A 24,048-nucleotide genomic window follows, 5' to 3' on the forward strand; every position below is an offset into this window, starting at 1 on the left:
GCTCGTACTGATTTCTTATCAGCAAGATCTGGTATCCCTTTCTATGAATCTGAGCTTTGCTTAAAGTTTAAGATACAAGAATTCTGGTGCTATTGCCTCAACTTTATGCCCAGGATTAGAAGAGGAAATATAGCAGATGCTAGGTGGTAGTAGATTAAAAAAAATCTGCCAAATGCAAATCTCTTGGGGGCTTTAAGCATGACAGTAATCTAAAGGCCAGGCTGTCGGAGAGGTGCAAAGCAGCTATTTTTCTAGAGCTTTTTTTTCCATTTGCAATAGAGCTGAACTTTAGCAGTTATATCTAAGCAGAGATGACACACAAATATAAAACAACCCTGAAAACAGAAAGACAGAAAAACGTATACAGGTCAAAAATGTTACCTGCAAAGCAGTAGAAAAGTATACCTTTTTATCTCTTACCACATTTGCCATTATTTATCTGCATCAAAATAGTATGAATAGTATGATTGTCAGGATACGGTTACAATTCCACCTCACCTTTGATGCTTCTAACTCCTTTATTTTTTCTTCAGCTTCTGTCAATTTCTCTTTTAGTGCTGCAATCTCTTTCTCCATAGGCATCACAACCGAACGAAGCTTCTCAGCATCTTCCTGAGCCTGAAATTAATGCAATAAATTACAAATAACACATTATCATAGTTTTCACCACAACATTTTTCCATTGTGGGAGACATTTGGAGGAAGTTTCCATGACAGTAGAAACTGCTGACTAAACTTCCACTTTCAACACTTAATACTCTTTATTTAGTTCAGCTATCGCCTCTATGACAACGGGCAGATGTTATTCCCTTCAGAGACAGCGACTAAATTTTGAATCCATGTATGGATTGGGCCATGAGCTTTTAAATCTCAGTACTCTCAAAACTTGGGGGACATGCATTTCAAAACGTGTATCCTATTCTGTTATTAAAGGCCTAGCTGTACTGCAGCCTGCTGCCACACGGCTCACAATAAGAAAAAAAAAGTGTATCACGAGAACTTCATGGTGAGTGATTGACCATTCATTTACTTACTTCTGCAGTTAAAAGGAAAAGGATCTGCAAAGTAACACATAGTGCAGCTTTGTTCTGTTCTGGAAGATTATTTTTCAGTTTAAAATTACTACTGATGTAGCATCAGTTTTTGGTGTTACTGTACTAGGTATTTCAAAACCACATACAGTCCATCCATCAAAACCCGTGATATATTCAAGAAAACAGTTCTGCAAAGATCAAAGCCAGGTCAACAGATTGAGAAGATTGATGAGGGGGAATAGAGAAAGAATGAGGTTAAAACAGCAAGAATTAAAATGAGAAATAGTATCCAGTGTGCAGGCTTTCTTTCATGTATCCAGCAAAGCTTTTCAAAGTGAGAGCGACAGCTCCCACAGACTCCACAAGCAGAACACTCAGGAAAAAAAAAAGAGACTCAAATATTCACCGCAGTAAAATTCTTTATGCCAGGAAGAATTTAAACCACCTGATTTGGGTTGGTTTTATGTATGGAGGCTGAGAACGCTCAGCTTTTCTCTGCCTTCTACTGGAGGAATTCAGGAAGGGACAGGGGGAGGGCAGAGAACCGTGTCCTAAAGCAGAGCCTCCTAAGGATGACGCTTCTCCTAGCCCGATCAAATGTGAACTGCTAGAAAAAAATATTCATGTCTTGTTTTAAATCTAGACTAGAACGTAGGTTTCAGAGACTACTCACTGGATTTTCATTTTCTGGTAAGCTTATTGACAACTGTATCCTAAATAAGGCTTTTAAGCAGAGCAGACAATGGAAAGCTTTGATGTTTCAGAGATGAATTAAAATGAATACATAAATACTATTGCAATACATAGCAATCATACAAATGTTACCAGGCCCGTCAAAAAAGGTCAAAAAAGCTACAAATAAAATTCTACAGGCAAAACAAAATTAAATTTCTTCATGTTTCTTTTACTTCTGCTATATTTTGTCACTGCCAGTTTGCTTGTCCAAAGCACACAAATAAAATCTGCGAGGAAAAGCAAGGGACATCACCTGACCCAGTGAATTCAATACTGGGGACATGTGACAGTGTCACACATACATACGTATCCCGTCACTAGCAGTCAGCAACTAACTCATCAGTCACATTTTTCGAACAGATGGGAGCAGAAGTTCAACTTCACAGGTTTTTATTTTTTAATATTTCATTTATTCTGTCAGTTCCATTCACTTGAAGCTACCTATAGCAGGCTCACACAGACAGCCCAACAAGGACTGCTGAATAAGCTTTTTCCTAATTACTCATGATAACTGCAGGAACATTTCATCACCAGTTCACACTGTTCAGTGCTGAATATAAAGCAACAAATATGTCTATGGCAGAACCAACCAGTTTGGCGAAACAGTCAGAAAGTCCTCCTAAAACAAGATCAGACTGCTCAGCAGCAAACAACTGAAGAGACAAAATTGTTTGTATCAAATTCCATGTGATAGAAAAAGTACTCTAGCTTTTACTTCTTTGGTAATGAAGTTTGACACTGTCCTTGCAACATATTGCAAATGTTCTCTTAAAAAATATGGGGAAGGATTCACACAAAAGGTCACCATGATACTAAGAGATACTAAGATAAATACTCCGAGCAGCCTATTTCTGGTAGCAATAGGAGTGCTGCTTGGTCAGTCTGCTTTTGAAAGTCACGTTTGAATGAAATATGCCATGTCATTATTTTTTACTCCACGTAACAACAGCACACACAGAGTTTAACCTACTTGGAGCAGTCACTGTCTGAACAGCTCAGACTCTTAAACCAGGCTGTCATGTGGCAAGAGGTGTCACAGTATCACATTGCCTCTGTGAAAAGGAGCTATTCAAGTCTCCTCCAGAGGAGACTTAAATCCTTAAAACGTGCACTTCCTTCTCTTCTCTTTTTTTTTTTTTCCTCCAAAACTGACTGCCACAGGCCTAGTTTTCACATATTACCACCTTGTATTCATCCATCACCTGATGAAAACCAACCAACCAGAACCAAAACTGCTTCTGCAATCAATCCCCAACCCCTCCCCAGACCAGAGCAGCCTGCTGCCCCCCCAGCCCAGCAGAGGACCACGACATGAGGACGACCCCACAGACAGAACACCCTAAAAAGGAGCCCAAGACAACACCCCAAGGACTGCATTATTCATCTGGCAGCTCGACACAGCAATCTTGCGTGCCCTTTACTGTTACTCCAACCAGCATTTTCAGCTGGAGAAATCTCAGGCAAGTAGCACACCTGACTGCTCCCTACAGATACGGAGACAAATTGAGAATCTCTCCTTAAAGTAGGACTAAGCATTTACAGTTCATCTAAGTTTATTCCACTGTTATCATGAACAACAAAAGCAGCTTATTGGACATCAGATCTTATGGCCAGCTCTGCCACAAAAATCAAATTACCCTCCCTTTCCTATCTCCCCTATCGTGCCCAACAAACACACTTTGGGACAGGTCTGTTCCTTCTCACTCGCTCAATGCACAAAGCACCCGTTTGTTCTGCAGACTTCTGCTGCTCCCAGGGTGACAGCTGTACCAAGAAGGGCCTAGATTCATCATAGCTCCTACGACAAAACCAGCCCCTTGCCTGGATGGAAAGTGAGGTCTGAGCAAAATGGACTAGCCAAAGCTTGGCAGCGTGCGGGATGCCTCCCCACCGAGCCACGTTCCAGATGGAGCCCAGTCACTGCTGAGCACAGAGCTTGCTGGAAGCGCACACTGCTATGGCCAAACCTCTTCCAGCTTCTGTGCTACCTGAAAGAACCTACCTGGGACCACAAAGCAACAGGAAGAGAGATTTTTATCAATCAATAATCCATTTTCTCAAAGATTAATCACCAGGTAGGCACATTATCATTAGAGAATGGTATTTACTTTTCCTGAGTTGGGAACGGAGATCTATAGAACATACACAAAGTTTTCAGCACAGATTTCCTATAAAATTGTTGCTTTATCATAAAAGTCACAAAATGCCTAGGTTTCCTCCAGACATTCGGCAATTTGCAGCTTGAAATATATTTACATGGAAAAGCAGAACAGCTGCTTCCAGACAACAGCCTGTGCTCCACCAGACATGCTCTTTCTGACAAGGAGACGCTCGAGAATGCCAAACGCCAGGTTTGCAGACTAGACTTGGAGACTGCCTGCGAAGCAGTCACAACGTAGTAAATACAGCTCAAATTAGACCTTTATCAAAACATTACCCACCTGACCTGAGCGCTCCCGAACCAGGATGAAAACCAAGCACATTGCAAGCCTGATAGCACACACATCAAATCTGTGCATTCGACCAAATAAATAAGCTTTAAATTCAATGAGATATTTTCAGAATTTGGAGCAACATTTGTTATCCACCCTTTACCTCCTTAAGGGGAAAAACATGCAGACAACAAGCATAACCTTTAGCAAGTATGTGGGTGCAGTACTGAATTTCATAGATACTCTGTTGTTTAAAATGGATTTTATAGCCAAACTGAACACAGCTGAACTGAGATATTACCAAGTCAAGAGAGCCAACAAGGCTGGTGTCCTGGACTGAAACACAACACTTGTGACCTTGTCTCTGCGCTGTCCATTCTTCTCACCTCACCTCACATTGTCAATGCTAGACAATGGTGGTGTTTTCTGCTCGTTTTAAGAACTGTTGTATTTTATATGCTGGTATAGGGCCTATTTGCAACACAAAGCAACATTTTTTAAATTTTTGTGATGTTTGGAGATTCCTTGGAACTGAAGATGAAATTATTTTAAACTCTTTATAAGTTCATGCCTTACAATGAAATAAATCCATCTTTATAATCCCTCATCCTTATAAGGACAGAGTATAAATACCATCCTGTTGGATGGCAATACCATTTTGCATGAGGAATTGATTCCAAGTATTCAAACAGTACATCCAAATGATCGAGAAAATTCATCCTTCCTCACTGACTGCTGTGACATGAATATTCATTATTTTGCTAGCCAAACACAGCTTTTTGGGGGCTTGGGATTTGCTTGTTTGTTATTAGGTGAAATTGAATGTCCTTTTCCTGATTTTGATCTAATTCTTAGTCTCCTTGAGGAAAAACCTCACAGGTTTAATGAGAAAGAAGATTAAAAAACCCCATGCAAAGCAGTTTAAGCAATTATTTCAAGCTGCACTCTAAAGACCAGCTTTCCCCCTCCCCCTCTTATTACATAAAGTATATGTTCCTCTACAGGCTTATAAACCTTTCCAAGCTCATATTAATCACAGATTAATAAGCCAATCACCTTTTCCTTCAGGATCACAAGAAACATTGATTTCCCCTTTGAAGAAGTACCGCTGAAATCACTATTTATCTGCTGTCCTAAACTTTTCAGTGCTAACTGGCTCACAGCAGAGCTACTGAGCCTGGGTGAGCTGCTCTGCCACCTGAGCAACTTGCAGCTCTAACTGGTACATGATCACCACAGCCAGCTAGGAAAAAAAAAGAAATTGCTGAGGTTTTAGTTACTAGAAAACTTTCAGTAGAGAGATTATTTTCTGAAAGTTCTTACCGGCAGTTTGTTGGTAATGCACTGACAGGACTTTTACACTATGAGCTCTGCATTTTCTGGGTTTGTTGGTAAGGGACCCACCACACTGATCAAATTCCTCCAGCTTTAATCAAAATCTTTTTTTCCTCCTATTAGGGCTAAAACCTTCTCTAAAAAAGGTGCGGTCTTTAAAACTCCAGCAGCAGTAGTTCAGTAGATATAACACTGTCAAATGGGCTTTACTCAGACTTCCACCTTTATAAATCAAGGACTTCATGAAGAACTGTGTCACTGAACAGCAAACATCCAATAAAAACTAGCAATATTCAAGAACCTCTTTTATAATTCTCAGAAAAGAAGTTTCATTTTGAAACACTAATACTTATTGCTTGTTACTATACAGTAGGACTAGGTAACATTTAGAACGTTTGTGATATTCAATACTCCACTTCTTCTGCTGACAGCAAGCAGAAACATGGAAATGCAGTGACGTGGCACATTATCAGATGGTTAGACTATTCTTCATCCAACACAGGACTATTTATTACCTTTTAAAAAGATCTTAGAATACCTTAAAGAGAACTGTAAGCATGCTGAGAAGACAAGTTCACTTAAACACGAGTTGTTAATAATACAACGTATACAAAGATTCAAAACCTATCTATTAGGACCAGTTCATTCTCCTTCCCACCTGAAGGAGAGCAAATAACAAATCTTCAAATGCAACAAGAAAATCCAAACTCACCCCAAGGCACCTCAACTTACTTCCATGAACTGTTCAAAGTCACAGATCTTTGAACAACAACACCACCACCTTTCCAAACTCCAGGACAATTACCTTTCACCATCTAAGGCCTATTGTTTTATGGCATCAAGGTTCAGTATTTTCTAGGAAGGCAGCAGAATGGTGTTGCACAAACATGGCTAACCTCGTAACAAAGGCCAGTGACATTTTAGAAATAGTGCCCGTTAAAAACCTCAGAAGTACTAAGATCTGAGAGAAAGAACAAAGATGCAGAAAGTAAAGGAAGCTTTACAAATCTGCAGTCACTCCAGAAAAATCTAAGGGGGGCTTTATTTGAATTGACATAACAACAAAAGACTTCACAAGGCCTCTTGCTTTTACCAACTGAAGACCAAACCTTACCATCTTCTCAAGTTGAACCATCTTACTGAATCTACATAGTCAGATATAACACCTCTACGGATTCAAAAGCAAGATCAGGTCACGATGACTTCCACGAACAAAGAGCTGGAAGTTGGCAGAACTGGGCTGTGTGTACTTATGGGGAATTATAGCAGGGTGTAGGAATGAACCCATGCATAACACAAATACATCTTGAAACTGTAACTGGAGAGCTAGATCTCAACATACCTTTTTCATTTCGTTTTCTAGATTTTCCTCCTCTTGACCTTCAGACAGACGCCTTCTCAACTCTGCTATTTCCCGTTCCACATTTTCTCGATACTGATTCCACTGAGCTCGTTCCTGCTCCAACCTGTGATGATACTGGAGCTCATAGTCACGAACAGTCTCTATAAAACAGCATTTCCAAAACTTACTTTCAATGCAAGATGCACAACAGAGCTTTATGAACTCCATCTCCAACCAGCCAATGATTTATCATAGTTGACCAAAAGTAGGACAACGGTTAAGCCTTCCTTCCCCTCTCTTCCCTTTGACTCTTTCCCCAGAAAACAACTACATAAACAAAAGATCCTAAGGAACTACATTTCAGTTTGGGCCATTGCTAGAATACAAACAAACCAGCCCCCCAAACTGTACAGTCCCTAACTTCAAAACAGCATACATATCTAACATCCTATTTAGCAACATGTTTTGCACCTTTAAGCACATTATCCAGACAAACTACTAAAACCCCACTTCTTCTAAAATGCAACTATTACTACCCTTCAGGTAAGGAGCTGTCTTTGTTTACATACGTACAGCAGCTGCCACAAGAAAGCCTTGATCTAGGTTCATGTAGATCATAAATAAAAAGAAATTTGTCAACTCACTATGCATGAAGATTTGTGTTCTCTTGGGGAAAAGCATTATCTGGTGATGGAAAAAGTGCCTACAGCCAACAGACTGTAGACTCAGGATATTATGATCTTGTTTGTGAACCTTGAAGAAAACTGCCAGCTATGGCAACAATCCGTCCCCAGTTTACATCCTATATTTTATTCCTTGAAAATAGTTTGTCTCAAAAACGAGAACAGCTGTGCAACATGCAAAGATAATACAGAATAGCTCAGAAGTATCTAGAAAGAAAAAAAACACAAAACCCCACAACTGAAGAACAGCAGCACATGCAATCACTAGCCTGGGGAAAAGTCCATGTGATGATATTGGAGGGACACTCAACTGTCTGACAGCAGAACTGTGTTTACACAGGAGAGAAGAGAATCATGCTGTCAGCCTAGAGCTGTTTTCAGACTTGCCAAATCACATGTATTATACTTATCTTCATGAAGGATGAAGTATCACATTCCTAGTTCCTCAGAAATGTTTTGTATATATGTGCATGTTCCCACTGCCACAATTCCTTCCAACTTCTATCTCCATATTACCAGAAAAGAACAACCAAGCTCCTTTTGACAAGCCTAGAAATTATGCTTGATCTGTCCCTTCTGTAGCTCAGTTTTGCCAAGCCATGAAGAGCAACTCTCCATACTCTGTGCAAGAGCATACATAAATCACTGAATGCGTGCTAAAGAGGTGTCTGATCTCAGTGGCAGCAGCTTGTGTGGTTGTTACCTTTCATTACAGCTTGCAGTGAGGCCACTTCTTCTTGCCACTGTCTCTTCACCTCATCGATAGCCTCCTGCTTTGTATTCTCTGATACAGTGGCTATAGCTTTGATGTTCTCCATTTCAGCATGAGCTTCCATCAGCTGTGTCCGCAATTGTCCCAGATCATCTTGGGCTGCTTGAAGCACTGCATTTTGTCTTTTCAGGTCCTCTGAAAAGAAGTATTATTTCCATTTAGCTTGATTAATAAATTCAATCTGAAGACTATCCACAGTTGCTATGACAAAGAGCAGTGCTCTAACAAGGGCGGGGAGGGAAGCGCTGATACTAGAGCATCTACCTGTAACAACTGAACAAACGTTAGCAGGTATCTTTAGGGAACATTATTTCTTGAACTCATTTGCCCTTGTCTTTTATTTGACTTTTATTTGAAAAGTAACTCTTTTTTTTGCTGATGCAGCCACAAATCAGACAGCGTAGCTATAACCTATGAATGAACATGCCTGGTGAAGGTGAACTATGCTTTTAATTAGTTCAGTATTATTTAATTCATTCTGGCAATGAATTTGGAAAAGATAAGACCAACAGACAAGAAGACAGTTCTTCCCCATTTTTGACACCAACTTGGTCCCAAATATGGACAGAACACTTTGTATTCCAGACTAGAAACACTCTGTGAACACTACCTGGAGCCCGTATATGAAAACTAAGCAGCCAAATTTGCTCTTTATTGTGCCTGTTTCCACTAGAAAAAGAGATACATTCAACTGAATGTCCACTACTTCCCTAATTGTTGCAACCAGAAGCAGAGATTAAACTAATTTCATATTATCCTCTTGAGGTTTCAGTTAATCTGAAGCAAAAGCTTTAAATGCTACATATTATACAATTCATTCTAAAAGTACTAACAGAGAATATAGTTTTATGCCCATGTAGCCTATTTCAACAGCAATAACTTTTAGTAGAAACATCTGGCCAGCATACAAAAACAACAAGCTATCTCCATTAATCAAGCCTGGTGCCCAAGACCTTACTACTTGATAAAGAATATGAAACTTCAAGCTAATTGAGTACTAAAAAGGACATTAATCCTTGCATTAAAACAACAACAACAAACACCACAAAATCCTATAGCATTTATGTTATTTAGTTCCTAAATGACAGTGTTAAAGATAGCCTGCCACTGTCCCACATGTATTTTTAGGAAAGGGTCTCAAAGAACAAAGAGGGGGGAAAAAAGCTTTGGTGGAGGGGGGGAAAGTAATTGCTTGTATATTCTTCTCGGGTATCCTTTCACTCTGGTACATACGAAAATTGTTTTTTTTCTCATCATAATTTATTTTCTATTTTTTGACTGTTTGGAGAAGAGAGAAGTACTGCTGATCTCATCAGCAGCGTCTTGTATCTCAAATTTCCTTTCATCCAGCTGCTAGAAACAAAAAGAAATAGGCCTTCTGTATGATCTGATCTTCATTATGCCTGTTGTATTTCTGCTCTCATAAGCTAATACAAGCAGCTGCAGTCCTAATGCACTATTTTTTGGGTTTGCTTTCATATGTTAAGGACAGAAAATCATCAGAATTAGAAGTAAACCAATTTGGCTCTCAGAACAGCAACTATCACTACTCTCCAAGTCTTCATTGGATATTTGAGCTCATATGGTTCAAATTTTTCTACAGAGTGCTATTGAAATAAATGCCCTTGGCTAGTATTAAAATTTTTACAATGTTTTTCTGCTTACATTCTAGCTCAGATTGAAAAGTAAGACAAATTAATATTATATGAAAGCAGCTAGCCACAAAGTATGAAAAGCACATTATCTAGACTACGTTTTTCCACTTGCCACTTCAACTGCTGTTCAGAGAAAACGAGCACACTGACTTTAGAGTTAGTATTAAATGCAGGGATGGTGTTTCTAGATGTACAACAAGTCGCTCTGCAGACTCCTGTCTGTGCAGCCAAATTTTTAATTTCATTCCAAAGATTTGTTCTTGTAAGCTAAATAGCCACCTATTGAATTTTACTCCCTGCTCATCTCTTATTTTCTTACTATAACTGTTTAAGACTACTATCACTTTTCCATTTTTGGCAAATCAAAAACAATGTGTTATCTAGTAATGGGTATGTAGCCAATTATCCCAGTATTGGAAGAAAACTCTCTTAAATCCTAACTAGGATTATCCTTAACCAGAGAAAAAAAAAAGTATGCGGTGTGCATGTGCAAATGGGGAGTAATAGTTGGCATTACAAAGGTTATTCTTCATATAGGGTTTATGTGCAGCTAAAGTTTAATTAAACTTTCAAACAATCCAGGAAATAGGGAACTTACCTTCCTTAGCCAAGTACAGCTCCTTAAATTTCGCTCTCTTTTGATTAAATTCTTGCTCAAGTTGCTGCTTTGTACGCAGAAATTCTGCATTGACCTTTTCCAATTCTGCTACCCGTTGTAGAAGAGCAACTAAAAATAAAACAGAAGATAAGGTACGTCACTAACAGTTAAGGCATCCCATTCTGCAACTTAGAGGTTTGAGGCTTTTGCTTTTTCAAGTATATTTATTAATTATTTCAACTGTTGCCCCACAATACATCAGAACAACTAGCGAGAGTCCTTTAAGCATGGAGGGAAGATAAGTTCTTAGACTGCAGCATCAAACTGCAGTAGCTATCTCCACAGCTAGGTGGCCATGTGGCAGGGAATTCTATAGAAAACAATTCCCCCAAAGAAAATCATACTTCGGTAAATACACCGAAGGAAGAAATTGGGAAAAAAAAAAAAAAAAAACAGTGCCAGAATGATCTCTATTGGTGCTTCTTTCCAAACCATTGGGAATTTAGCCACCATGCATAGGAACAGCACGTGAAGGCTGAGCATTGAAGCACCAAGTTCTCAAAGGCTGAGGTTGAAGACAACTCAACGACAGCTGCTGAGCTAACAACTACAGACAAAGAAAAATCATAAGCTAAAACATGATGCCTTGACGTCTCCTGCCTTCAGTTCTGCACTTCCACTAACAGGTTTTTCAGTCTACATTCAGCCAAACTGCCAGATGACTGCAATCTATGGAGAAGATTTGATCATCAGATCAAATTCTTCTCATTTCCAGCAATTAAAAATCCTTAAGTGAGCACATACATCTCAGTATTTTCCAGTATTTATCACATTAGCAGATGATCTGGTGGTATGGCAAACAAAAGGAGTAGTATGAAGTCCACAAGGCACTAAAGACTGTTACAACATGATCATCACTACACTGTATGACGCTATAAAGATCCCACAGAGTGAGAAGCACAAGCACCATCCCTGTAATACTGACCATGTGCAATATTAACTACTTCACACCCCAAGAAGTACAGGTCTGCTTTAGGTGCCAGAAGGTTTCCTACTGCACACCTCAGAATTCAAATTCAAAATAGAAACAAGAGGCAGATGAGCTCGAACAAAACCCATCTCCATGCTGCAACGCACTGAGCAAACAACGTTCCTCTAAGCAATCCTCTATCTGTTCTGCAAAAGCATTTTATGGACATGTTCCAACTCCGTCTGGTAGAAAAGACTGAATCACTTTGTTTCAGTTATAGTCCCTACACAGCACAGACTAGATACACAAAATATTGATCCATCAGAAGAGCTTACATAGCCCACCCAAAACACTTACCACTAAAAACAAGTAGGGAAAACGTAGTACGACAGCCACACAAATTCAGCAGCAGCAAACGTTTAGACTCGCAAAGCGGTGGCAGCAGATCTACAGCTTACAGTGGTAAAATGCTGGCTGGTGAACGCCATTGAGGCTGTGTGAGTTATATTTATTTTTAGTACCAGATGACTTAGAGTAACTGCAGACACGAACAAAAGGATCTTTTAAAAGCAAGGGTATGTTTTACTGATTGCTGTTTATGAGGGCCTATGGTATTATAAAATGCAGTGTTTAAGTTACCTGTTCAACTCCATGCTGGATAAAAGGTATATGTAGCTACAGAACCAAAGAAATTTTAGTTTTGCTTTTTCAATTGAACTTTACATATCAAGACATCAGCTTTCCCGGCCACCCTCTCTTATTTGGATTCTGCAAGGCAAACTGCACAGGGGTACTCTCCAGAACACAAAAGAAGCCTGCAGCAAAGACAGCTCACTGAGAGGAAAGCCTCACAGGAGCTCAGAAAGTGGCTGGATCAAAACCAGGGTAGAAACAGCACACGTGGAGCCAGGCCCAGGCTCGAAAGCACTTCCCAAGGCTAAAGAGCTGCCTTCGATCTCTTGCAGAAGGGTAAGCCTACGCTTCCACTCCCTGCTGGCTCAAGAGAGATCGATGATCGATGCTGCAAGCCAAGGCAGCCAGACGGCAGGGCTGGAGGCGCCTGGCGGAGCCCCCACAGCCACCACGCCGCTGCCTCAGAGCATGGACAAACCGGACTTGTGGTGGTTCTGGTGCCACGGCTTTGGCTCTTGAAGGGATGCGATGACAGGCTCTAAAGCCTAGGGGAGGCTGGCTTGTGCCACGGCCGGGCAGGTGTCCAAAGCCATACACACAAATTGAAAAGAAAGCAAAAAGGAACCTAGGCATCGCTCACCGTATGACCGCCATTTTGAAGACCTCACAACAGCGCCTGTGCTACTTCTCCCATCAGAAAGCAAACTTTGGCTGTGCAAAGCAAGCAAATTACATTTCTTCTGAAGAGGAGACTTGCTTCTGCTGAGGACAGAGGGCAGAGGACACCACAAGAGCAGACACTTGAAGCTGAAGCCAACAAGAGGTTCGGCCTTCCTAAACCCTCCCGCCCAAGCAGAGAAGGGTGGCAGAGTCACCAAGCAGGAAATGGAAATGAAACTTCAAGTGTTTTTGTTTTTACAGTGTGGCCTTTCTCTCCAGCCTGCCAGTTGCGTGTAAAAAGAAAGAAGTGAATAACCCAGCACAACAACGCTCTGGCTGCTGCCAGGCCAGCTGTAGGCACTGGGAACAGCAAACGGTGACACATGAGAACTGCAGGCCACACATCAGCGCAACTGTGTGTTAGCATTATTGCTTTCGTTTACGTACTAGGCTCAAAGTGTTTTTACCACCCGTACGAGGTATGTTCAGGACAGATCCTGGTGTTCCATGCACAGAAGAGGAGTTTCCCTGCACCAGCATCATCCACAGTGATTTCACTAACACAAGACACACGCACTTGAGGACAATAAATCATATAATATGTCAACCTCCAGAAATGCGTAAAAAGAAAAGCAGATTTTTTTTTTTTTAAGACATCATGACAACTACCTTTTCTCTACTAAGTGTAAATGGTCATATTTTCACAAAAAGATCACCTTTTCTGTGGATATGATTTGTACGACAGCAATACAGACGCTCCACTTTCTAGAACGAACTCAAATTCAAACTGCCAGCTGCAGGTAACCGCAGGCTACATTACACGGATTAAAGTCTGCCTGGAAAAGCACTGAAGTCACTGGCAGGAAACGGACATTCAGAGATTTTCAATTAGATCACTGTCATTTATAGCTGAAGTCTTGCTCGGAAGTTAGGCCCAAATCACCTCAGTTCTGTAAAAGAGCTGAGAAAGAAAAGTTTTTATTTGCCATCATAGGCTGATTTGGTTAAAGATGACCAAAAACCCCAAACCACCAAAAACCCCAAACCACCAAAACCCATTCATTTTTGAATGACAGTGTTCATGAATTTGCTGGAGTCACTGTGCCCGTGCCCCCATCTCCCACACACAGTGGCAGCCATCAGTGGTTGAGGACATCGATGAAGCACACAGCGAACAGCTCTACAACAGGAGCCGCCATTACACGCCAGCCCCCAAGAGGCAGGGAGCACACTGTATCCCCTAAGAGAGGCAATATGGGAGGCCTAACTCCCCAGTTTGGGCCTTAACTTATGAAGAAGCAAACCAAAACCCTAAAGACCCACTTGGTAACTCCCGAAATAGCACTGAGAAGAGTTTAAACTAAAATTGATAGTCTGAACTGAAAATGAAGCAAGCAAACAAGTAGTCACTTTGGCCAACCATTAGCTGCAAATAAGGCATTTTTCAGAGTATCGGGGACTACTGATGGCAGTCGGACACGCCAAGGGAATTATCAGCTTTGTTTCTAATGGACTAAATGGATGTCGCATAGGTACGTCATGTCAGAAGCAGGGATCACCATCTACCTGTTTAACATTATAAAACATACTGCATGCTACTACGTGACTTAACCAGGCAGAAGAACTCAAAAGAAGGGCAGCAAAATCCACTTACAAGTGGAGTCATCCATTTACAGGAAGACTGTGAGACTATTGGAATACGTAACAAGAAACTACAGTGAAAAAAAGACCGAACTTTCTCTTAAACCAACACACTGCAAGATTTCAACTTAAGGCAAACACACGAACAAGCACGCACGTCTTGTATGAGACTAGTTACTTAAACGCGGCTTCACAGATCAGCTCCCAAAAGGATTAAATTTTATCTATGACAGTTTCCAGTTATGCAAACATGTAGTGGCCATTCCTGAATTAAGGCAGACAAAGCCGATTATCGCTAAGTTTATTTTTGAGTACTAGGTCTATTTATAAAATTAATACCACAAAGCTTTCCACTTGATATATAGAATGTCAAACATGACATCAAGAGTTCAGTCCTACAGCTGAAATCTGAAAAACAGATCAGAAACAAACTACTTGCCTCCAAAATATTTGCTAGACATAAGTCACTCGTGTCACTTTCCACCTCTTCCTTTTCCTGTTATGATTGGGCAGCCATATCTTTTTATTTTCCATACCTCCGTCTCAAGCATTTTTTTCTTTCATACATTTCTTTCATTTCTTTTCATACTTATTTCCTAATAGCCCTAATTTTTATCCACCATGATGTCATATTGGAGCCACATTTACAGTGCTATATAAATTTGCAGTCTAAAAGTCTGCCACCAGCACATGTATTTTGACTGCAAATAGCTTTTCTTAATTTTATTTTCTTTAAAGATTTGATTAAAACAAACGACTTGCAAAACATAATCCAAAGAATGCAGTTGTTTGGTAAGTGGCACCCAAAAGTACGTTTTTTTTTTTAGTAAGCAAGTTGAACAGAAATAATTCCTGATTTATAAAACTGAATTGGTGTTCTTTTCAAGGAGCAAAGTTTTCCTTTACACACTTGCGCAGCAGCACACCAAACTGAAGGGGAAAATAAAAGGGGGTGGGGAGTGGTGTAGAAGGAAGAAAAGAATTATTTGCTTTCCCAAACTTGCATTTGTAAGCATCAAGCATTTTATTTACCTCTTCTGGACAAATGTCTAAAGCTTATTGGTCAGCATACATTTTTTTAGTTTGATTTAAGGACATAAAACTCATTTTCAGAGGCAACAAAACCCTTTGCATTGTCACAGATCTCCTTTCCCGAGTACTTCACTGCACGCAGTGGTGACAGCCAGGCTCCAGAAAGAGAAGGAAAGAGGCCCATCCTGCAGCTGTGCTATGGGAGATGTGCTGCTGCTTGCCAATATCACTACCAGCAATTCTGCAGAAGTAACTTTTAGGCAGTTCCCTCTTTTGAGCACTGTGGCTTTCAGAGACCTTGTTACATCTGCCCAACAACTTATAGTTTATGGTACAGCTGAAGGTTATTTGACATCCCTAATTCCTTCTGTACTGACTAAACATTTGCAAGCAAGAATCCAGTACAAATTTAATGCTACATTCATTAAAACTTGGTGGTGGAGTCAAATGGACGTATCATTTCAGATGCTGAATTGAGCCTTGCTGCAGCATATCAGTTATAACAACTTTTTATTGCAGTAAATCAACAATTGCAGTATCAAAAACATTCAACTGAGCACTGCACATTAAACATCTAACCACATTATAAATACATAACATCAAGCAGAACAGCTTGCATTATGCTATTAAAATAGTATCTAACTTTCCACTGTAACTTGTAGTCTCAGTAATGCCTACTCCTATTCTTTATTTTCCTTGTTTTAAGCACTGTATGACATGCTACAGTAAGGATCTCAAAGAAACACAACACTTAAATAATTAAAGTCTAAAGAAATGGAGAAGGTGAGATGAGAATGAGTCTCTTCTAGAGAAAACAAGGGTCCTTTGTGTGACTTCTAGCTATTCAAGGATTAATTAACAACTAAATAATGTTTGATGTGGTACTGTAAAAACCCATGCAGCCGTTTGAATGACCATCTCCACGGCGTTTGAAGTGAGCTGCTTGCATGCTGCAGGTGTCCCCAAGGAACTCGCTCCTGCGCCCACCAGCTGAGGTTGGGACCGCTGCCACCCCGAGTGCAATGACAGCTGGCACTGCTGTTCTGCAACAGCGCCCAAGCGCACGGCCAGCAAACAACTCTGAAAGCGTTTCCAGGTTCAGGTCAACCACTGATTACCAAAAATGTCATGTAGTACTTGCTAGTACAGCAACTTGTTGTCCTCTCTCTTTGATGCGCAACCATTTTTACCCAAATCATCCTGGAAGCGTGTTTACACAGCGAATGTCGTCATGCAGAATTATAAGGGGAAAAAGAAGCAAAGACATTGTTTCTCCTTCTCTGTTTTTCTCCACTACCACTTCCCTCTTTTTCTCCCCTTCCTATGGTGCACACAACACATTAGGTACTTCCTTGCTTTGTTACTGCCTCCCTCAGCCTTTCTTCTTGGACACAAAACCAGGCAGCTGCTGTTCTGGAGTCCAAACCTCCGTCCCCTGACATTCCCCTCACCCTCGGTGAAGGGGAATCACAACTTACCTCCTCCCAATCTTGATAAGCCCGATTCACGTGGTGAGTAATGCTCCTCACCTCTTCCACACATTTAGTCATTCTGGCCCCAGGTAATTTAAGTCTAGTTTTAAGTTTATGCTTAGCTAAACATTATTTAAATTAGAATGCAATGGAACAGCGGTCACTCGCATCAGGTATCACGGGAATGCAGCTATTTACATAGGTTTGTATGCATAGAAGTGGGCTTGGACTCTTTTCCCCAGTAATTTATCTTACATTTGCCAAAAACACCTTCACCTCCCAAGGGCAGTCCCCTACCTCCATCAGTAGCCTGGTTTTTCCTGCACCCCTCACCACAGTAGCAGGTCCTTTTCCTTTACCCTTTAACCAGCCTTTTGCAGTTTTGTGCACACACTTGACCTTCTCCACGCAAGTTTCAACCCAATGAACGTGGGGTTTTGTTGTCCTTAGTTTTTCCTCTAATTAATTCCTGCCATTGATGCTTTGGGAAGTGAGGAGTATGATCCCTCAAAGCTTCTGGAAAACACTATCGGCATTTTTTCAAGAGTATCACCACCCTCTCTGCCCCATCAGTTAAGTGCTAATTTAAATAGGGCAGCAGTGGATCAATCACAGTGTAGGAAAAGTCAGCTAGACATCACGACGGATGGTAACCCAGAGAAAGTATTTTGGCTGCACGTGGTCATCCTACCGCCACCATCAGCGAATCTGCTCAGAAACACAATGAGTTTGAGTTCCCTGTAAGTCAACAGCAAGCAAGTTACAGTTTAGTGAACAGAGACACTGAATTCACCTATAGAGACCAAAAAAAAAGGAGGGAACTGAGTTACTAGCCTCATCTCAATCATCACCATGTTCCTTGATCTCTCTGTGCTTCTATCTTATTCTCCCTTGCTTTAACACTAACAATTTTTCACTTTTATAACCGCTCTTTATAAGAGGCTCATTTAAAAAAAAAGTCTCGGCAGAAATAAAACTCAATGACTTCTTGGGTTTATGGAGGGTCTATTTACTCTACAGGCTGTGTACATTTACTCAGGCTAGTCACTGCTTGAGCAAACAAGAGAGCATGGTGATGACAGCACAAAACTCAGCAAAGGTTAAGCATCCAAGTATTGGTCAGGTTTCTCTAAAAGGATTCACAGCTTGTGCCGTGTGTCATTGCTGCTACGATTACACCACTATCAGCTTAAAGCTAGTCTAGATCTACATACCCTGCAGTCACAGTCCAACTTGATCCCTTGGCAAAGCTTTTCAAGCATTTAGTACAGTATCTACGCTTAAACAATGCATCTGTCAAACATGTCAGCGTTCACGTGCGCTTTGCCACTCCTTTTATTTCATCAGTCTGTCCTACCTCGCTAAGTGGTAAGCTAGGCAGGCAGCAGAAAGGTGTTTCAAGCAGACACAGTGGAGGCTCCTTCAGCCCATAAACAAAACCCTCCAGCAGCACCAGCTACTCCCCTCCAGTAGTATTTTAAAGTTCCAATAAACAGCCAGGCAGCTCCATTCTTCTTGACCAAAGTAATATTGAAAATATGAATGAGCCTTCGTGTTTGTGCAGGAAGGCTTCTGCCAAGCCTGTCCACGCTCCCAGATCTAACCATCACGTGTACAAAACAGCCACAAAGTTCAGAACAGGATAAGATTACTTCACGTGGCAATTACACCTGACAGAGAGGTTTTCAGAGGATCTTACCTTGCAAGGAAGACAGAATTGAAACAGTGGTTGATATCTGTTTTAGTAAACCACCAGAAATCTGCTGTTCTGATCAAACATTCTCATTTCAGATGGACGGGCATTTAGGGAAAGCTTCTGACACTCACTCCACTATGCAGGAGACCACTTACACAAGCCAGCACTCAGAACACTGCTAGTATAAATGTTTTTTAAGATGTAAACGTTTACCATGCCCAGACAACAAACTCGGTGCTGATTTTCTTTCACAATACTGTAATTGCTGACTCATCTGCAGTGGGAGGAGAAAAAATCCCTTTGACTCCTTCTAACATGTTTGTCACATCGCTCACAGATTTATTAATGGCTGTCCTCTTTTGGAAAAAAAAAAGTGAATAAAGTGTGACTCAGCTCCCAGAGAAACAAAACCACCCCACTGCATTGTTCTCTGCGATGAAGTAGATGAACGTATAAAACATACCCATTCCTATTACTTCCAAATTCCCCTGGATACCACTAATGCAAGACCTCACGCTGTCCGCTGTCCTGCCATTTGCCGTAGGGCTGATTAAGTGCGGTGTGCCTTTGAAAGCCTTCAGGCTACGTACCATCCCCAACGCCCTGCCACCCTGTTTCTGTGCAGAAGGAAAAAAGTAACGATGATATACCTGACTGAGAAACTCCAAGGAAGATAAAGTTGAAATATCCAATTGGAGAGAAACACACAGGCAAACCAACAGGAAAAGACAATGATACAGAGAAAAACAGAAAGCTTCTCTAGTTTACCATTACTACAGGTACGAGGAGACGACCACTGAAAGCAAGTCTGCCTCTCTCCGCACAATTTCAAAACCGACACGGTCAGTAACAGCACGCAAACTCATCCCACCCCTGCAGCTACCAGACAGCACCCACGTATTGTCACAGGTACCAGAAAAGCTTCTGAGATAGCAGTAACTCACACGGGACCCAAGAGTCATGAATGCGAACAAGCACCGTAAGAGGGGTTAATGTCACGTCATTCCCTCTGCGGTTCCCTGTCCCTTCCTACATTTGGTGGCCCAAACGGGTAGCCAGAGAATGAACTGAGGACAGGACCAGGCTAGGACCCGATCTCGAGGCAGAGTCATTTCAGAAGCGTTAGCTCTGAGAAGAGCCCGTTGCAGGCATGAACACATGGTGCCTCAGAGTAACCACTTCCAGGATATAAATCTTGATAAATGGCCTGGAAAATGCGGCTGCCAGATGTATTTATGGAGACACCGTGGTGATAAGTACAGTATGACAACTAATAAAAGATGATTAACATCTTTATTCGATAAGGAACAGGATACAGTCCCTATCATTCGGAGTAAGGTTTCTGCAGCAATTTAATAGTTTCCCTGAGAACAACAGCCTACTACTCCCCCAAGTCTCCATAATCTATTTCTTGACAGGAAGCACTGCCATCAGTCTATATATTTCTACTTTTTGCTACCACTTGTCATTAAATGCATTTCTGAGCAGTTAAAGAGGAAGAAATTCCTCTTCCAGCATGAACTTTTCATTTACACTGCAACATTTACAATATATATATATATGCCTGGGGTATAAGCAAAACAACATGAAGGCTTAACTAAGCCTGCAGTTGTTATGATCATTTGAAGTAAACTCAAGCACTGGTGTTCACCCTTTTGGGTAACCCGGGCCCCCACGTCGCCCTGAGTTCGCCCCACCATGGTACAAGGACCCGTGAGGCTGTGCAGCGATGGGCGCAGCGAAGTGATACAGCAAAAAGCTGGGGATGGAGAGGTGTCAAACCACCTATTTTCAGCCCATCAGGACCCTGCCCACACTCGTCATGTGGCTGAGCATATACCAGAACTGCCACAAACACGGCAGCGAGGCTGTAGGCTGGTTCAAACCATGAAAAGGAGTCTGCACGGCACATCCGTATCGCCACCGTGAGGTCTCCACCCCTTCCTTTGTGCCAGCTCTAATACTCACTAAATCAATTAAACTCATTAATCCAGCAGCGAGCAGGTCTCCACCGGGTGGCTGAGCTGAAGTGGCCCAGCGGTGGGTGCCACATGCCGAGCAGGCACAAGGGTGAGGGGGGAACATGACTGTGGGAGCCTGGCTTTCCTTCTGCCCTGCGCTCCTGGTGACTGAGCTCAGTGTAGGGCTGGGTTGGGTTTTTCCCCTTTTTCTTTCTTTACAAGACTTTATGGCTGTCATTTGTAAGTGATAAATGGCCTGCTTCAAATCCTGATTTCCATTCAGGCCATCCAGGGGCAGCTGCAATGCAACCTGTGCCAGAACACCAATTCCAAAGCTCGCGTTTCCCATCCGTGCTCGTATACACACAGTTTGAACAAACCCAACTGAGCGTGTGTCTACGGTGTAAGCACATTTAGACTGGTACAAAAACAAGAGCTGGAGGTAAAAATGCATGGGAAAACAGCTCTATGCCAGAGTCAGGTTAGGCTCACATTTACTTTTTTTTGAAAGCAAGTACACAAGTACAGAACTGCAGTTAGACTGGACCCTATAATGTGCCATCACAACCCCTCCTGGTGTATCATCAGGGAAACGTTAGCCTCTGTGCCTCCAGCAAATCCACCAGGGTTTTCTATACTATTTAGAGATTTAGCATCTTCACCCCCGGTTTCATCTAGAAGTCAAGCAGAAGCTGTGCAGACCAGGCAGTCAGCTATATTGTTCACAGTTAGAGGCGTCAGTCAAGCACAGAATCTGGAGTTTGGCTAATTGCTTTCCCATTAATTTAGCACACATCTCTAGATACACACAAAGAAAAAATGTAAACAGGCATTGTGAGCTGACAATTAAGAAAGTTATTACGTGAAACCAATTTATCATCCCTAAAAGAAAATGTAAAAGATGTAGCACGGGACATAAAGATGTCAGTTTGTGAGACGCTTTGAGAAAACAGAGCCAAACTTGTGTTTCATATTTCACCAAAATAAAGCAAGTAACACCGCAGCTCAGTTACATCAGGGATCTTGGCACAGCCCACCGCTAATGTAAGATGGATGTTCCAACTCTCGCGTCTGTAGTCAATGGGAGTCTAGAACATCTTCAGTAGGCCTTAGGAAATACAATTTTCTGAAGGGGTACCAGACACTGACATTTATAGGGATGGTTAAGAAAATCAGCTGCTCGAGCACTAACTTCTAGCACTCATCTGTGCCTCTCCCTTTATAGATTAAGCCAGTGACACTGAGAATACAGATGTAAGGAATATCTCTACATTCTGTGCTTGTAGACAAGTTACTGTTTGCAAGTTACTCAATTCTGTGTTTTTTTTTCTTTAACGCAACCAACCACGTTGCCAACCTAATCATTTCATAGAGCACTGCTGTAGCAGCAGTTAACATAGGGCATAAAGATCTCTTGCTGAGGAATATTGTAATGGTAACCACGCCTGCAAACACAAAGTTACCCTACCAAGGCATGGGTGCAGCGGGTAAACAGTTCTGCATGGAAGCACTTAAACAAAAATTTAAGAAGGTGAAAGAGCGATCTTTTTTCTTTACAATTTTGCATATTTTTCTCTTTTGTTGCCATTTAAATAGCATTTCAAGCCTCGTTGCAACTGGCTATAATTTAAAAACATGCATCAACAACAGCAGCAATACAAATCACGCAGTCTATTTGGGATACTTTCTTAAAAGCCGTGGCAACACTGCTCAATCAACAAAGCTGGGTTGGTCTGATCCTCAGTTAATCGCTTCCTCTCACCTACAAGCCATACCCTCAGGAGCATCCCATAGAAATGATTTTGTTCAATTATTGATTCTGATTTTCTTTGCCATGTATAGCTTCTAAGGAGCACAAATGAAATAACAGTTTTACTAGAAAGGTTATTTTCAGAAACCACAAAACATAAGGAGAAACAAATACAAAAAAAATTTCCACCTAAATTTAAATTTCTTCCCTCGTTGTGAAGCACCACGGCACAACGAGCCTCTCCTCTTTATTAAATCAGGCTTGGTAGATTTTTGTTTGTTTGTTTTAAGATCTTAAGGTCTATTTTCCAGTTATGGTGGGGACACAAGGCAACACAGGGCTCTAGCAGCCTGCAGCACGACGTGGGGAGTCGCACAGCGGGCTGCCTGCCCTGCTCCCTACCCAAGCCATGTCTTCAGAACTGCTCTGGCAGGTGAGGTTTGGAGCTCTTGTGTTTCTCTACCTTTCCAAAGGAGATCAGCAGTCAACCTCCAGCAATTAATTTCTGCAATCCGTGACGCATATAACCGCTTTGGTTTACAAATAAAGAAACCAAGGTATTAAAGAATCAGATGTCAGCCAAACTCATGATAAATAGGTGAGTAGCTGAGGTCCAACACCTGCCAAACACTACAGCTGGTTCGGAGAAAACACTGCATCTGCATGAGATGCATAAGGCAGGGGGGTTGAAAAGCAGGTGAGTACCTGCTCTGTACCAAGAGGAAAGCAAGAGAAGACCGTCTCTTTTTAATAAAAGCAGACGAGATCTTAAAAATAAACTAACAAAAAAGTCCACAACAACAGAACAGCAAACAAGCTAAGAATCAGCATAGCTGGCAAGCAGTGCTGTCTGGAAAAGAAAAGAGAAGAAACTTTTCATGAAGTTCGCGCACTGCTACAATTTTCTCCAGCAGAAGAATGGAGGCATGGAGGAAGGATACTGAGGACGTCCCAACCAGAGAGCGGAGCAAGCAAAGGCTGGAGCAGCTGAAACAAGAAACAGGGGACGTCCACAGACGGGAGGCAGCAAAAGGCCTGCGAGAGGGAGAGCAGTGTTTAAGGAAGAGGAGGTGTTGGTGGTTGGGAAGGAGCCCTGAGGAAACCGGAGGATGAGCTGAGCAGCAGCAGTTGTCCAGGACAGTCGAACAGCTGCTTGGCCTTGGAGGGGAAGCATCCAAAGGTCACGCAAGGCAACGTTTCAGAGGAATTAACCAGTCACTTAGCTGTGTGGAAACAGAAATTACCAGGGGAGACGGAAACAGATGTGAAGGGTGACTTGAAAGCTTTCATTTTACGCTTTGTTGTATGTGGAAGGGTTTGACCAGAGAAGATGAGCACGGGATGAGGACAGGAGGGAGAAAAGAGGCACCGCAAGGCAGCTGGCTGCCAACAGAAGTCGTGGCCAAAAGAAGCAGACATGAGTAGGAAAAAAGGAAAACAGGAACAAAACAAAACACAGTAATTTGCGAGGTTTTCTCAATAACTGACTTGGGCACACTGTAAGCTAAGAAGAAAGCAATTACAGAGACAGACATCAAGTGGCCCTTCTGGTGTTAAGGATACCTAGGGAGGATTCCTCTGTTCTGACAGGTGAAATCAGTGTTTTTTCAGTCCTTTTTTTTTTTTTCCCTAGAACCCCCCGGGCCT

The 24,048-nt window shown here is 41.7% G+C and overlaps 1 protein-coding gene across 4 annotated transcripts in view; it reads right to left on the bottom strand.

Annotated features, from left to right (window-relative positions):
* RABEP1 (rabaptin, RAB GTPase binding effector protein 1) overlaps nucleotides 1-24,048 on the bottom strand; it is a 51,994-nt gene that overhangs the window by 22,497 nt on the left and 5,449 nt on the right. For 2 of the 4 annotated variants that reach the window (XM_035559078.2, XM_035559079.2), the window contains exons 2-5: nucleotides 10,587-10,715; nucleotides 8,265-8,468; nucleotides 6,879-7,039; nucleotides 499-618 (exon numbers count right to left, since the gene is read on the bottom strand). In XM_035559078.2, the coding sequence (XP_035414971.1) occupies nucleotides 499-618; nucleotides 6,879-7,039; nucleotides 8,265-8,468; nucleotides 10,587-10,715 (614 nt within the window). Of the gene's footprint in view, nucleotides 1-498; nucleotides 619-6,878; nucleotides 7,040-8,264; nucleotides 8,469-10,586; nucleotides 10,716-12,829; nucleotides 12,849-13,565; nucleotides 13,675-24,048 lie in introns of those variants that run through there. The other 2 variants (XM_035559080.2, XM_050714720.1) reach the window with 2 other exon arrangements.

This window comes from Cygnus atratus, chromosome 20, assembly GCF_013377495.2.
Source record: "Cygnus atratus isolate AKBS03 ecotype Queensland, Australia chromosome 20, CAtr_DNAZoo_HiC_assembly, whole genome shotgun sequence".
Taxonomy (NCBI): domain Eukaryota; kingdom Metazoa; phylum Chordata; class Aves; order Anseriformes; family Anatidae; genus Cygnus; species Cygnus atratus.